General features: G+C 39.9%; 1 protein-coding gene across 4 annotated transcripts in view; it reads left to right on the forward strand.

The window, feature by feature from the left end:
- The window catches only part of CDH13 (cadherin 13), a 745,597-nt gene that overhangs the window by 317,527 nt on the left and 413,217 nt on the right, over positions 1-14,853 (forward strand). For all 4 annotated transcript variants that reach the window (XM_044987232.1, XM_044987229.1, XM_044987231.1 and 1 more), the window contains one exon: positions 6,467-6,619. In XM_044987232.1, coding sequence (XP_044843167.1) covers positions 6,467-6,619 — 153 coding nt within the window. The remainder of the gene's footprint in view (positions 1-6,466; positions 6,620-14,853) is intronic.

Raw genomic sequence — 14,853 nt, forward strand, 5'->3', positions numbered from 1 at the left:
GCTTATCTTAGCACTTTTATATATCTGTAAAATGGACTTCAATGTCCAAAGATGTTTTCAGCTGCATTATGCAATGTAATAGTTTGTGTCATGTTGTCTTTAATTTATAAGCTGCAAAGAAAAGCCTACCCAATAGTCACTTTTTGTTTTTAGGTAGTAGCAAGAAGAACCAATACAAAATGTAGCCCAAAGAAGTCCAAAAAGGAATGGCTAATCTTGGAAAAGTAGCTTTTGCCCAATAGACATTGCCTTTTTATTATACACTTGAAAGTGTGAAATTTAGAACAGACTCCAGTCACGTGTCTCTCCCAATTAAAATTGACCCTTGGGGATGTGACATTGAGTGGAGGCTGAGAATCTAATTAAGCTTGCAATGGGAAACGTAGTTTTAAAATTAAAATAACTGAGTTACAGTTTTCTTTGCAAAGTTCAAATGTGCCTGTTTGTTCACTAACTGTGTAAACTATCCTTTCTCTGAAAGAAATACAGAGAAGTGTTTACTAAGTCTTTCAACAAAACCAGGTAAAATATTTATAGTCAACGCAGATATTCGAGGAAGGAAGAAAGCACAGTGTTCCCCAGTTCCTGCCATACCACTGAAAAAACATTAACTTGACATTTTCCTTTTCTTTCATTCCTGGGTTTTCACAAGAGGTAGCTTGGTGTCTGCGGTCAAGTATTCATGTTTATGGGCCAATTTCTCACCCTTTAATAGCGAGCACATGGTTTTATGGGTTATCCGCAGTCAAAAATTACATTAAACTGCAGGCAATTAAACTAATTAATTTAACTGCAAGCAAAAAATTAGAATTTGGCCTGGTTGAGTTACTGGTGCAAGAATCATGGTCAAGATATCCAAACAGTCTAGTTTATTTAGATGGCTTTCAAAATCTCATCCCATATATGGGCACTGCAAGAACCCCTTTGCAGGGCTGAAATGATGCATCTCTGAAATACAGATAGCCAGTGGTAAGGATTTAGAAATTCAGGAAATATTTCATGAGAACTACTCTTAAGTAATGACACTTCCGTGCTTCCTAACATGGAATAAATGTTGATGATGGCAGAATTGCTGAAGTTTCAGAACTATAAAAAATATTTCTCTCTTGGGGGATGCGGTGGTACTGTTGCTTTTATCTCCCTTTTTTGAGAATACTCTGATTTATTGCTGTGATAAGCCTGTAACAACTGAGGGATCACAGTGTTGAAATGAGCTTAGCTGGATGGGGGACACAGTCTGCTGAAAAATCATGTTTGTTAAATATGTTTCAGCCAAGAGGCAGCTTTTACCAACTCAGGAACATTCCATTTTCTACAGAGTGGTATGAGTCATCATGATCCTAAGCACTTTGTCTTAAGTGTCTTTCCTTTTGGTCTATCTAAGGCACTTCTTATATGACCTCTTTAATGATAGTATCAGAGCACCTGGTAGTCTTTAATGTATTTACTCTCACAACACCGCTGTAAGGTAGGGAAGTGCTTTTATCCCCATTTTACATATGGAGAATTGAGGCAAGAGAAGTGAAGTGGCTTTCCCAAGGTCACATAGAAAGTTTGTTGCAAAATTAGGAATAGAGCACAGGGCTCCCTCTAGTCCCCTAACCACTGAACCATCCTTCCCCTTCAGGCTAGTCATATACAGCCTTGTCAATACCTTGTTTTAAGGATTGAAATTCCCTCTAAACATTAAAACAATATAAAAGCAGAGTACACTGTGTAATTAATAGCCATATTTTGGGTCTTCTGTGTGCAGAAGGCATTGGAATTTCAGGGCCAGCTGAACAAGTATTACTATAACATTATTGGTATGTACGTACTCAGCTGGGGGCAGGGGGGATAATAACAGAAAATGTGGAAATGGCAGAGGTGCTTCTTCTTTGTTTCGGTTTTTAACAAGAAGGTTGGTGGCGATTGGACGTCTAACATAGTGAATGCCAGTGAAAATGAGGTAGGATCAGAGGCTAAAATAGGGAAAAAACAAATTAAAAATTACTTAGACAAGTTAGATGTCTTCAAATCACCAGGGCCTGATTAAATGAATCCTAGAATACTCAAGGAGCTGACTGAGGAGATATCTGAGCCATTAGCAATTATCTTTGAAAAGTCACGGAAGACAGGAGAGAGTGGTACTATATTTGCCCTTTCCAATCTTCTGAAATCTATAAAAAGGGAAATAAGGACAACCCGGGGAATTACAGACCAGTCACCTTAACTTCTGTACCCGGAAAGATAATGGAGCAAATAATAAAGCAATCAATTTGCAAACATCTAGAAGATAAGGCAGTAAGTCACAGTCCGCATGGATTTGTCAAGAACAAATCGTGTCAAACCAACTGATAGCTTTGTTTGACAGGGTAACAAGCCTTGTGGATAGGGGGTAAGTGGTAGATGTGGTATATCTTGATTTCAGTAAATCTTTTGATACTGTCTCGCATGACTTTCTCATAAACAAATGGGGGATATGCAACCTAGATGGAGCTACTAAAAGGTGGGTGCATAACAGTTCTCAGAGAGTAGTTATCAGTGGTTTACAGTCATGCTGGAAGGACATAATGAGTGGAGACCCGCAGGGATCAGTTCTGGGTCTTGTTCTGTTAATATCTTCATCAATGATTTAGATAATGGCATAGAGTGTACAATTATAAAGTTTGTGGGAGGAGTTGCACGTGCTTTGGAGGATATCCTATGATTCAAAATGATCTGGACAAACTGGAGAAATGGTATAAAGTAAATGATGAAATTCAATCAAGACAAATGCAAAGTACTCCACTTAAGAAGGAACAATCAGTTGTACATGTACAAAATGGGAAATGACTGCCTAGGACAGTGGTGTGCAACCTGCGGCACGCGGCCCATCAGGGTACTCTGCTGGTGGGCCATGAGACAGTTTGTTTACATTGACTGTCTGCAGGCATGGCCGCCCATAGCTCCCAGTGGTCACAGTTCGCTGTTGCTGGCCAATGGGAGCTGCAGGAAGCGGCAGCCGACACGTCCTTACAGCCCGCGGACCGGAGGTTGCCCATCACTGGCCTGGGAGGAGTACTGCGGAAAGGGATCTGGTGCCCATTGTGCATCACAAGCTAAATATGAGTCAACAGTGTAACACTGTTGCAAAAAAAACCCCAACATCATTCTGGGATGAATAAGCAGGAGTCTTGTAAGAAAGACACAAGAAGTAATTCTGCTCTGCTCTGCTCTGTGCTGATTTAGCCTCAACTGGAGTATCGGGTCCAGTTCTGGGCACCACGCTTCAGGAAAGTTGTGAACAAGTTGGAGAAAGAGAAGAGCAACAAAAATGATTAAAGGTCTAGAAAACATGACCTCTGAGGGAAGATTGAAAAAAAAATGAGTTTGTTTAGTCTGGAAAAGAGAAGACTGAGGCGGGACATAGCCGTTTTCAAGTACATAAAAGGTTGTTACAAGGAGGAGGGAGAAAAAATGTTGTTCTTAACTGTTGATGATAGGACAAGAAGCAATGGGCTTAAATTGCAGCAAGGGAGGGTTAGATTCGACAATAGAAAAAACTTCCTAACTGTCTGGGTGGTTAAGCACTGGAATAAATTGCCTAGGGAGGTTGTGGAATCTCCATCATTGGAGATTTTTAAGAGCAGGTTAGACAAACACCTGTCAGGGATGGTCTAAATAATACTTAGTCCTGCCATGAGTGCAGGGGACTGGACTAGAAGACCTCTTGAGGTCCCTTCCTGTCCTATGATTCTATGACTACTAACTGAGATCTGGATCCTCTGCACGGTTTTGGGAACTCTCAAATCCCATTGAAATTAATTGCAGCTGAGAGTGACTTGCACCTCACAAGAGGAACTCAGCCCCTTGCAAACCTGGCTCTATATGGATTCTTATAAGTTATTGCTAAGAGAGTTTTTAATTTCTGGAGTGTAATCCATGCTGTGTTTCCATTATACTCAAATAATGTTTGTACTCTTCAATACCCAGAGCAGTGTGAGCTAGTAGATAAAATAGGAGACTAATGGTCAAGAGATCTGATGTTAAGCCACAGTTTTCAACCTATAGTACCTAAATTCAGACCTCCTAAATCCATATGCAGGCTCCTGATATGAATGGCCCATTCTTAGCTGTAGGCACTCAGATCCCCTGAAAATCAGACCACTTATTTAGGAGCATTCTGTATTGAAAATGTTAGCCTTAACTTTTCTGTGCCTCAGTTTCTCCATCTATAAAGTGGGAATCATAACACCCACCTTTGTGATATACTTTGAGATCTTGGCATGAATGGTACTATTTAAGACATTAGTCTTAGTAGCCAGTTTATGAGAAGCGATGTTAGAAAGTCATCCTGTTTTTTCCTCCTTATTCTTGTTGAAGCACTGAAACATATGGCAAATTAAGTCTGATTTTTATTAAACTTTTCATCTGTATTGAGCTTAGTGTGAACTGGGAAATGCACTTTCTTTGATTTATGGAGGCTTTATATGAGCATCTTAATTAGAAGATGTTAATGTTCCTGTTATATTCCTGAGAGCATGTAGTAGCTCCCTCTTGTGGCTAATTAACCATTAAAAACCCCAAACTTTTTAAAAATGACTTTTTTAAAGTCCTGTCACTGCCAGTCCCAAACAATAGCAGTCAGGTGAAACTGATACTTCAGGCTTCCATGTGCTCCATGCTTTCCAACGCTACATCAAGGATGACCCTCTGAGAGATCTCCTGATGTTCAATACCACTCACCTCCAGGTTAGCTGTGCACACTCTGAGAACCACGATAGCATGTGGGCAGTTTGAGCCATAGTCTTGTTAGTAGGGATTGCTTGTTGCAGTGGTGCGCTCTAGGAGGGGCTACCATTTGGAAAAAGGGGGGCAGATAAGACTTTCTGGTTTTGTAGGTTTGAGTGTAAGTTGCATGTGTTGAGCTGATGGCAAAATCAGGCCCCAGAAGAGAGGGTGTAGAGACCAGAAGGCCAGCAGCTCTCCCCTCTACCAAGAAACTGACAAAAGTGGAATCCAAGGCCCTCCTAGGAAGAAAGGTCCATGACACCAAGCGAGCTTTGCCTGATTGTTGGTTGGAAGGGGAGATCTGCATGGACCTATCCTGACTCTTTGTTTTGCCGTGGCATATTCAGAATTGGATGAGGGTAGTGGGGAATCCATTTATGTTTTGAGAAGAAGACAAAGATGGTGGAACACATTTATAACACAGAAATTCTGCCCTCCCCACCCCCACAAAAAATTTTTTTTTGAGAGGAGAAACTTCATTTCTAACATTCTTTTTCTTGCAGAGTATTGTCTTGTGGCAAATTTTCTCTCAATTAAAATAAAATGGAATAATGATTGTGTGAGTTAGCCAAAAATCATACTGCCCAATAATCTGCAAACTGGCGTTGATGAACCCACAATAACAGGGCAACAAGCATGCGTTTCCTCAGGGACATTGTGCATTTATTAACTCTAAATGGGAGTGGATCCAAAATTCCTAATACTTTTCCTTTGCTTTTTCCTAAGCTGTGATTCAGACCAGCACATAAATATTTGAGTTAATGTTTCTATGGAAACAGTAACAAAATGGTAGAAACAAAAATAACATGAAAACAGCAACAGGAAAGAATGATTTGGCAAGATTGTCAGCATAAAAGGGCAAGATTAGTTTATAATCCTTTTAGGTTCTGGTGTGTAAATACGAGCTTGCAAAGCATCTAGCTTGTAAGAAACTTCATGTAGCTCTAGGAGTTTACACATGCTGCTTCCACTAATGTGGAACACACCTGAAAAAGGATGTTTAGGCATTCTCTCAAATGGAGAAAAGAGGGAGTGTTATCCAAGAATAGACACATGAAAAGAACAGGAATTCCATCTGCATGGCTAAGCGATGTCCTGGGCAGGGCACTCAAATATTTAATTAAGAGGATTTTCCTTGCTTTAAAACAGAGGGGTGGACGTGCATGAAACAGTGTCAGTCTCACTTTAAATTGTTTAGAAATGAATTGGGAATGATTGTGTGGTAGGTGGTTGCTACTGAGATTTTTTTTTTAACTATTTAGAGTGGAATTAAGTCTCCAAATTTCATCCCACTTAAATGGAACATCTGATTCCTCCTCCCTCCCGCCAGTTTACATGAAAAATCAAATCAAATCACCACCACCCCTAGCCGGTGGGCAAGTGCTGTAGTGGATAGGGTAGGTAGGATAACAGTAGCTTGGATAATTGTAGTTCCTCTTGCAGGGGGCAGGAGGGATAGGCTAGTGACTGACTGACTGTTGACCTAATCCCATTGACATCAAGTTTTTTCAGGATTAGATACTAAAATTTCACTCTGTTTTCTGGATGATTTAAAGTGTGGTTTTTTTATGGCTTCATTTTTAATGTCAAGAAATTCATTTTATAGTTTCGCATTAGGGTAAGGTTTAAATTGTTTTTGTTGAATTACTACTTTTATAAGAGTTTTGATCAGTTCAGTCGAGCTGGGTCCTAACTTGTTACTTTCACCTAACAGGTTATCGACAGTGACAGAACAGAGGGATCAAAGTTTCGACTTTCTGGAAAGGGAGTGGATCAAGAGCCAAAAGGAACATTCAAAATCAATGAGAACACTGGGGAAATCTCGGTGACACGGTCCCTTGATAGAGAAGCAATTCCCACTTATCAAGTGAGTAGTCTTAGCATTGTGGCCTGTACCTCTGTCTTCACAAAGTATCTTTTTTTTTTTGTGGCTCAGGTTTGCTGCTTTTTTAGAGTACAACAGGTTTGATGTTTTGATTTATTTTGCATGTTACTATTTCTATAAAATTTTCAGAACATAAAAACTTGCATATGCAATTTCTGGACACACTCACTCTCATAAACACCCACAGGCATGGAAACCAACCATATTTATTATCTCTAAATGAGAGGTGATCCAGATTCCTAATGCTTGCTTTTTCTTTCCTGTTTCTGAGCTGTGAGTCAGACCAGCACATAAATATTTGTGTTTTGTATGCGTAAAGTCCGTCTTTTGTGTCTCCGAGATGCAGTTTGGGAAAACTGTGCATGAAGTTGATTTGCGAACGCAAAGTTCTGCTTGGACAAAAAGAGGTCTCCTTTGAGAACATTGCTGTGGAAGTATTAGCAAATCCTCCCTGGTTTTGCAACCTTCTGTCTAATTAAACTTTCTTCATGCCACGTAGATTAATTTCAGTGCTATTCTTCTCTTCTTATTTTCTCAAGCTGCCCCTGGAACAATATATTATCTAGGTCTACTTTCTAATCATGAAGTTCTGTCCAATGAGCTATCAAAAATGTTGTTAACATGAGCATATATCTGTGCATTTGGCAGACAGAATTCTTCAGAATATATATATATTCTGAAGAATTCTAATATTTTTTCTTGTTCAAGTAGTTGAGCAGGTATGTGTGCATCTTGTGCACCACTTCCAGAGAGTTTCCCTAGCTGTACACATGGACAGTCACACATGCAAAATGACTTGCTTCGCACTCTGAGCTGATACTATAACTGGTGGAGCCATCCTGCCCATCCTACGTTTCCTTCTCACTGTCAGAGGTCAGAGCATGTACTGTGCTTTACAGTCTTCATGTCTCTGTGAACATCTAATTAATAAAAGTTAATTAGATATCTAGTTGTTAGTTAGCGGTACTTGGTTTGGTCCCTTTGAGCACCTTTTCTTTGTTGTAATTGGTATTTTATTATTGTTCGTATAGGTGCCATGTCTGAGCATCTCCTGGTACCATGGGAGCCTATAGCAAGGTCCCCTGGCTTCAAGCCATGCTTGGGGTGTTGCAAGCCAATGCCCATTAGTACTCTTCACTCTCTCTGCTTGAGGGTCACGTCAGAGACAGGTGTCTGATCAGCTGTGCCTTCAAAACAAAAATGAAGAAGCAGAGAGAAGAGTGCCTTAGATCAGGAGTGGTGGGAGTTCTGCCTTGCTCCTCTCCACCCGTTCTCCCCAAGGCTCCACCTTCTGCTTGCTCCTCTCCACCCCCTCCCCTCCATTGCTCATCCTTATGGGTGGTATAAAGTGGGAGGGTCCATGGCCCTTTTGCGCCGCCCCTCCCATTCCAGCGCCCCTACCTCTAGGAAGTTGCTTTTTGCCCAGCATTGGAGCTTGCAAGGGAGCTCCTTGACCACTGCTCCCAGGAACGATCTCCCAGCATTGCCTGCTCACAGAGATCTCCACCACCAGAGCAGTCCTCCAAAAAGTATGACTGCTTGGAGCACTCTCGGCCTCTGAAGCTTGAAAAGAGAGTGGCTTGGATGTCCTCGAATCCACGGTGTGTGACTCTTCTGTGGCAAAGATAAGCCACTCTAGTACCGAAGGCAGGGCTGCCCAGAGGATTCAGGGGGCCTGGGGTCTTCGGCGGCGGGGGGCTCCCACTTTAGTGGTAATTTGGTGGCGGTGGGTCCTTCCGCTCTGGGACCCGCCACCTAAGTGCCCCAAAGACCTGCGGCAGGGCCCGCCCCCCACCGAATTACCGCCGAAGACCTGGCACTTCAGCGGCAGGTCCCTTCTTGGTTTTCTTGACAGCTCTTTGTGTCCAATGCAGAATGAAGGGGAGGTCATCCTGTTACTGCACAACTGCTCTCTCAATGGATTGACATCTACATTGCTATGTGCTGTACTGCTAAGGGTATCACACCACTCAGCTCGGGTGCATTCAACCTCCACTGCTTTTGTAGGAAACATCTCTATTGTTGACATTGGTATGTGTGCTAGGTACTATGCAATTACTGCAGCACCAAGGGAAGATGTGAATGTGTGAAAAGCAGTCCCCTCTTCTGATGAGACTCCTAGCCCCACCTTCGCTGATAACAGCTTGGGAGTCACTTACAGTATAGTGGACATATGCAATCACTTGAAGAAAAAACAGTTACTCACCTTCTGGTAACTAATGTTCCTTGAGATTTGTTGCATATGTTCACCTCCCCAATTACATTCCAGTACGAATGCTGGGGTTGTTCCTGCTTTGAGCAGGGGCTTGGACTAGATGACCACCTGAGGTCTCTTCCAACCCTAATCTTCTATGATTATATGAAGGACTGAAGGGTGAGCAGTCAGGCTCCTCCCTTTATATCCTCTGCTCTGAGCACGGGGGAAGCCAGGGCACATGTGTGGCTTCCCTTTCACATCTTGAAGAACAAAAGTTACAATAAGGTGTAAGTAATCATTTTGATAAAAAAGACTCGGAAGGAATTCAGAGTCACCACCTGGTCCATAATTTCCTTATGGAAATTCAAACAAATGACTTTTAAAATAAAAAAAAAAAAACTTTACAGCAATTCTTTGTCATACGTGGTTTGGCCACATCAGATCTGTCATTTCACATGCTCTTTCTACCACTTTGACTGTGCACTTGGTTGTATTTGGTTACTTTAATATAATACTATAACCAGTATTAGTTACATTAGTATAGATTAACAGTTGGAATCAAAACCCGAAGAGGCAATCAGATTTGCACATTGCCACTTCTTGTTGCAGGCCTGAGCAATTGCCTTCTGTGGCCTCATCCAGAGTGAAAATCTCATTTTCCAAAAGCATGATGTACCGATTCTGTGCTGACAGTTCTGATCATTACCATCAAGCTGTTACACTATGTTTCCCAGCGTGTGCTGATCAATACCTGTTGTTTCGAAGCTTTCCCTGTCTCTTGTCACTTGGAAGGGGTTTCCCAATCATATGAATATCCATATTTGCTAAATAGCACTGCTTCAAATGCACCAGGTTGTGGTTTCTGTCAGGTAAATGCCACATTATGGACTCCTGGTTCACAGATGGGGTTACTAGTCGGGTTTATGTTATCAAGTCATACCAATTTCACCTTGTGATTCTGTTTCTCATTTTTTTTGCAGCTGTTTTTCTTTGCTGGGTTACCTTTTTCCCTCAATTCATTCAAAATAAACCCTGAATATTTTCAGCTAGAAAGTCATAGTAATCTTTCCAGGCTAATGCATTTAAATATCAAATCTCCAATGCTATCCTTATCTAATCTGGTGGGGCATGTGTTAAATTATGGATAAACTTTATTTCCCTAGAAGAGCAATGCAAATCACATAAAAATAGTGCAGTGTAGTAGATTATCCAGAGCAATGCAAATGTTTATTTTAATGGACTGTAGCTCTTTCTATCTGACCTGTTATAAAACTCATCTGCTCAGCATGCTCACTGAAATCCTGTTGTGCAAACTGTAGTTGAAAAGTTCTGTAGGAGAGCTCTTAACTTGATTAGTCAGTCTGAAAAAACAATGAGTTAGCTTCAATGTAGATGAATCACTATGTCAGGAAGGCAGTAGATTTTTTTTTCTCTTTCTTGATATGCTAAAAGATGAATGGTTTGAAAGCTTCTTAGGTTTGTGGCAGGGTTTTTTTTCTGTATTTCAAAAACTACAGTGCACATGGAAAATAAGAAATTTTCACGAGAAAAGTATAAATATTTTTCAGGTCATCATACAGTACAGCAGATAAAAATGGTGCAGCAAAGATAAAGCTGTGCATGAGGAGTGCATCAGTGTGTGTCGTACATACTAAGGAAGGAGAATTAAAGGGGACAGTCATAGGCCTTAAAAAAGGATCATGCCCTTTTCCCCTTCTTTATGATGTATAAAGAAGGTTTTTTCTTTGCTTCTTTTTTAACACTTGAAATTTAGGTTTTCCTTACTTTGTGGTTTCTAGAAGATTCTAAGGACTACTGAAAAAGCTGTATGATATTCATGCTAGAGAAATCTGATTCACAAAAAAGGGTAATGAATTCTACTCAGACAGTTTTAAACACTTTGTTCTTCATTTGTTTTTGTTAACCTCTATTTACCTCAAATGGATGAGACACACTTGCGAAATGTCTTTCTTAAAGATTCAACATGCCCTTGATCCTTTAAACAAGCATTGAGAAAACACTGTTCTTATATCTAAGTCTTCCAGTGAGTCCTTTGGCAAAGATGAGGAGAGGTTAGGAATTGCTATTCCTAATATTTCTAACCATCAGTATGTTTTTTACCCTCCTTTATGCACTGTAAAGAAGAAAGGAAGACACACGGGCCAAGATTTTCAAAAGTGACTAGTGGTTGTTGGAGGCCTCTTTCTTTTGGTGTTCAGCTAGAGAGTCCTGCTGTTCAGAGGTGTGTGTTAAGCAGTTTCTGAAAATCTGGCCCTTTTAAAGGCATCTTAAATTTGGCACCCAAAAATTCAGCCAAAAATCACTAGGCACTTAAAAAATTTAGCTACTTTTTTTTTTCAGATTACCTGTTACATGTGAAACCTAATATATGGCATTTGTTGACTTTTGGATGGTTAACCAATTCAATCTTCATGTTCCCATTAACATTTTCATATGGTATTCAAATACATAGTTGACATAGGAGGACCAGGCAAATAACTACTGCTGCTATATCCCAACCAGAATTGTTGGGAGGGGGCCCTGTCAAGCCGATTCTCTTAAAGCTATGTGTGGTGACTAGGAGGAGGTGGTCTCTTTACCTGGAAAATCTCAGACAAATCAACTCTAGGTGGATTTTCGATGTGATTGTGCACTTGACTCTCCTTGCTGACTGGAGTGGCTTTTACTGAAATCCTTCACAGTGACTTCTTTAGCATGTTTGACAGTGGGAGTAATACCTGGGAGAAGCAGCCAACTCAGAATTAGCTTGGCCGGAGATATTTAGAAAAGTTACATGTAGCTGGACATAAAATGGCAAAAAAAATGTTCATGTTAATACCCTAGGAAAGCATTTTCTAGGTCTCCTCCAATGAGAAACGAGAATACAGAATTCTAAAGACTGCTGCTCAGAAACCAGGAAAATAATGCATCTTATGATAAAATAATATACAGTCTGAAAAATAAAAAGGAAAATGAACATCATCCCCTCTCCACCAACCTTTAAGAAATCAGTTTAAATACTAGTCTGATTTTAATGTAATGGAATGATAAAAAATGTACATGGGGCTTCTGATTTGTTATCTTAACTCATAAACACCCTATAAAATACCCCGGTACAAAAGAAATGAAATTGGTGTTTATCCAATAAACTCTGGAAATAGTTACTTGTATCTAAGGACTTGTCTATACAGAGCAGTAATGCAGACTATGTGGATGTGATTTCTAAAGCGCACTAACATGTAGCATATTAATTGGTCTATGTAGACCCAGCTGTTGTGTTTGAAACAGCTGTATTATAAAGCGCACTAGGGAATATTACAATGAGATGACTCATTACAGTATTTACTACTGCAATACAGTATATACAAAGAAAGCCACAAACCCACACACACACATCTGAAAATTGCTAAAATAGAACCTGAAAAGTTGAAATTAATAAACCCTGACCCCCTGAAGTCCCAGCTGTACAGTATTTTATTTTCCATCTCATTTCTATTGTTTTTCATTTACAAACATAATCATACAATGATATTAGCAGGACAGAATGAACACAATAATTATCCAAGTATATATTTCAAATACTCGTATTCTGTTTTGACTCCAGTATCCAAATGTAAACATGCTATAGACATAAACTCAAAAGTTTTTACCTGATAACCCATTCAATGGAAAAAATAAACTACAATAAAACCAAAACAGGAGTGAGGATGGCACGGTATTTTTAAAGAAGTTTAAAGTGTCAGATCTCCAACAGTGGGAACATTAAGAAAATCAAGAGAGACAAGGTGGGTGAGGTATTATCTTCTATTGGACCAACTTGTGCTGGTGAAAGAAACTTTCAAGCTCCACATAGCTCTTCTTCAGCTTTGTGGTGCTCAAAAGCTTGTCTCTTTCACCAACAGAAGTTTGTCCAATAAACGATATTACCTCACCCACCTTGTGTGTCTCATACCCAGAGCCCAACACGGCTTAATCAACAACACTACAAACAATGAAGAAAATCTGCATTTACCTTCTGTAGCAGTTAAATTTACTGCAGTGTTTGTAGTAGTTCCTAAATTTAACAGTGGGATTTTAAAAAGCACTCCTTAACCATTGACTTGGATGGGAGCAGAGAGAGAGTGATGCTGAGCACTTTAGAAATTCTCACTCTTAAATAGATAAAACACTACAAATACCATGGTCACATCAGACACTGTTTTGATGCATATTTCTGGGGACATATATATATCAGGACACAGTCACATCTCATGTTCTACAGGTGAGGATGTGTGGTACTTTCCCTTCTAATTGGTTCCCACTTGCAGTTAGTTGAAGGTGCAGGCACCTAAACTTGCACCAGCAATCCAACTGTAGGTGCAAAAATTCAAGTCAATATTTTGCTGGTGCAAGTTGGCTGAAAATATACTTGTGCAGAATTGACTTAGCATGAAATTGCCCCCTACTCACAGACTCAGTACATAGTCTATGCACCACTTAAACCCTCAGCTATATCTGACTTATCCATGGTATTTGCAATATTTTATAGCCTTGCATTTAGAATCTACCCTAACAGCTAAATGTATGACCTCAGTGCAGTGGAGCTGGAACTAGGGATGCTGGGGTTGCTGCCGCACTCCTTGGCTTGAAGTAGTAATAACAAACACCAAATGCATGGTTTCCATCATCAGCACCCTGCCTCAGTGATGCATAGATCTTGTATTGGCCTAATACACAGAGGCAAGTTTCACTGCAAGAGCAGTTTTAAAGTATTCACAATCCCTTGCTGCCTTAAGGATTTTTTTTCCATCCCATTTTCATTTGGTTTTAGGCAAAGGATTAATGGTATTTTTCAAGGCTGATGCTTTAATGACCTCGGTCCCATAAACCCTTATTGCTACTTATCTGATTCATTTGTGAGCTGTTTATTGGAATTAGATAAATGATGGCCACGTTTGTAAAATCCTACCTAAAATTTTAGTGTCAGTAATGATTAATTCCATTAGTCACTAATACATTTGCAAATATGATGGTTTCTCTTGAGAAGATGACAGTTAAAGTTTGGAGTGACAACAAAGTTCAAAAGTCAATGCAGTAGAATTTGTTTTTTAGTAACCACCATTTATAGCATGTACTGGGCTATACTGATTAAATCTTTCTTACCAAAGGAAATTTCCAGCAGCTGTTGACATATTTGCCCCTAATTTACTATGATCAGGAGGCATTTGGTTGTAAGAATCTTCTCAGAAATAGTCTTCATGTTCTCTGATAGCTTGAAAGGCAGGAAAAACTGCCAGACCTGTTCTGAACACTACTTGGCATCAGGTAATGAATGTAACAGTTTGAAGAGGGTTAATTATAACTAAAGATTGACTAAGGAGGTAGAGTTCCAATCTAGATCCACATTAGCTTTATTATAGTTATTATTTATGTAATAGTAGTGCCCAGACATCCTAGTCAGGACATGACAGCCCATGTACAAACACTTTTATGAAGACAGTGTTTGCAGTCATAGTTTGATTTCAAGGTGGAATAGTGGCTAGGAATTTGGTTTGAATTTAATGTCTCTGAGATCTCACAAGCTTTTTTGTCTCTCAAATTTGGCATCCAAACTGGATCCAAGATACAGCTGACACAACAGGGACATATTCAGATTGGGGCATTCACACACTTCCTAAATTTGAAGGGTCTGGTTTGGCTACCTCTGTAACCTGACAGGCCTTGACATAACTGTTTTGCTTCAATGATGTTTAAGACCAAATCTCTCTAAAAAAGAAGAAGAAAGATCTTTAGATTTCTGAGGGATGAACCCAGAAGCTCCTTCATTTCAGATAAGCATCCATAAATGTGGTTGAGTACCCCAAAATTCCAGAGTTTTTATGTCTGCAAAACAGGAATATAAATCTCAGGAAACATCTCTCTCACTAGGTAGTCTTACTTTATGCTGCTGATTAAGCTAGAACAGAACAGTCTTTTTTCATGGTGGTAAAGCATATCTAGCATTTATCCCAGCTGGAACAAAGAAAAACAGATGTATGAG

The sequence above is a fragment of the Mauremys mutica genome, chromosome 14, assembly GCF_020497125.1.
Source record: "Mauremys mutica isolate MM-2020 ecotype Southern chromosome 14, ASM2049712v1, whole genome shotgun sequence".
NCBI lineage: Eukaryota > Metazoa > Chordata > Testudines > Geoemydidae > Mauremys > Mauremys mutica.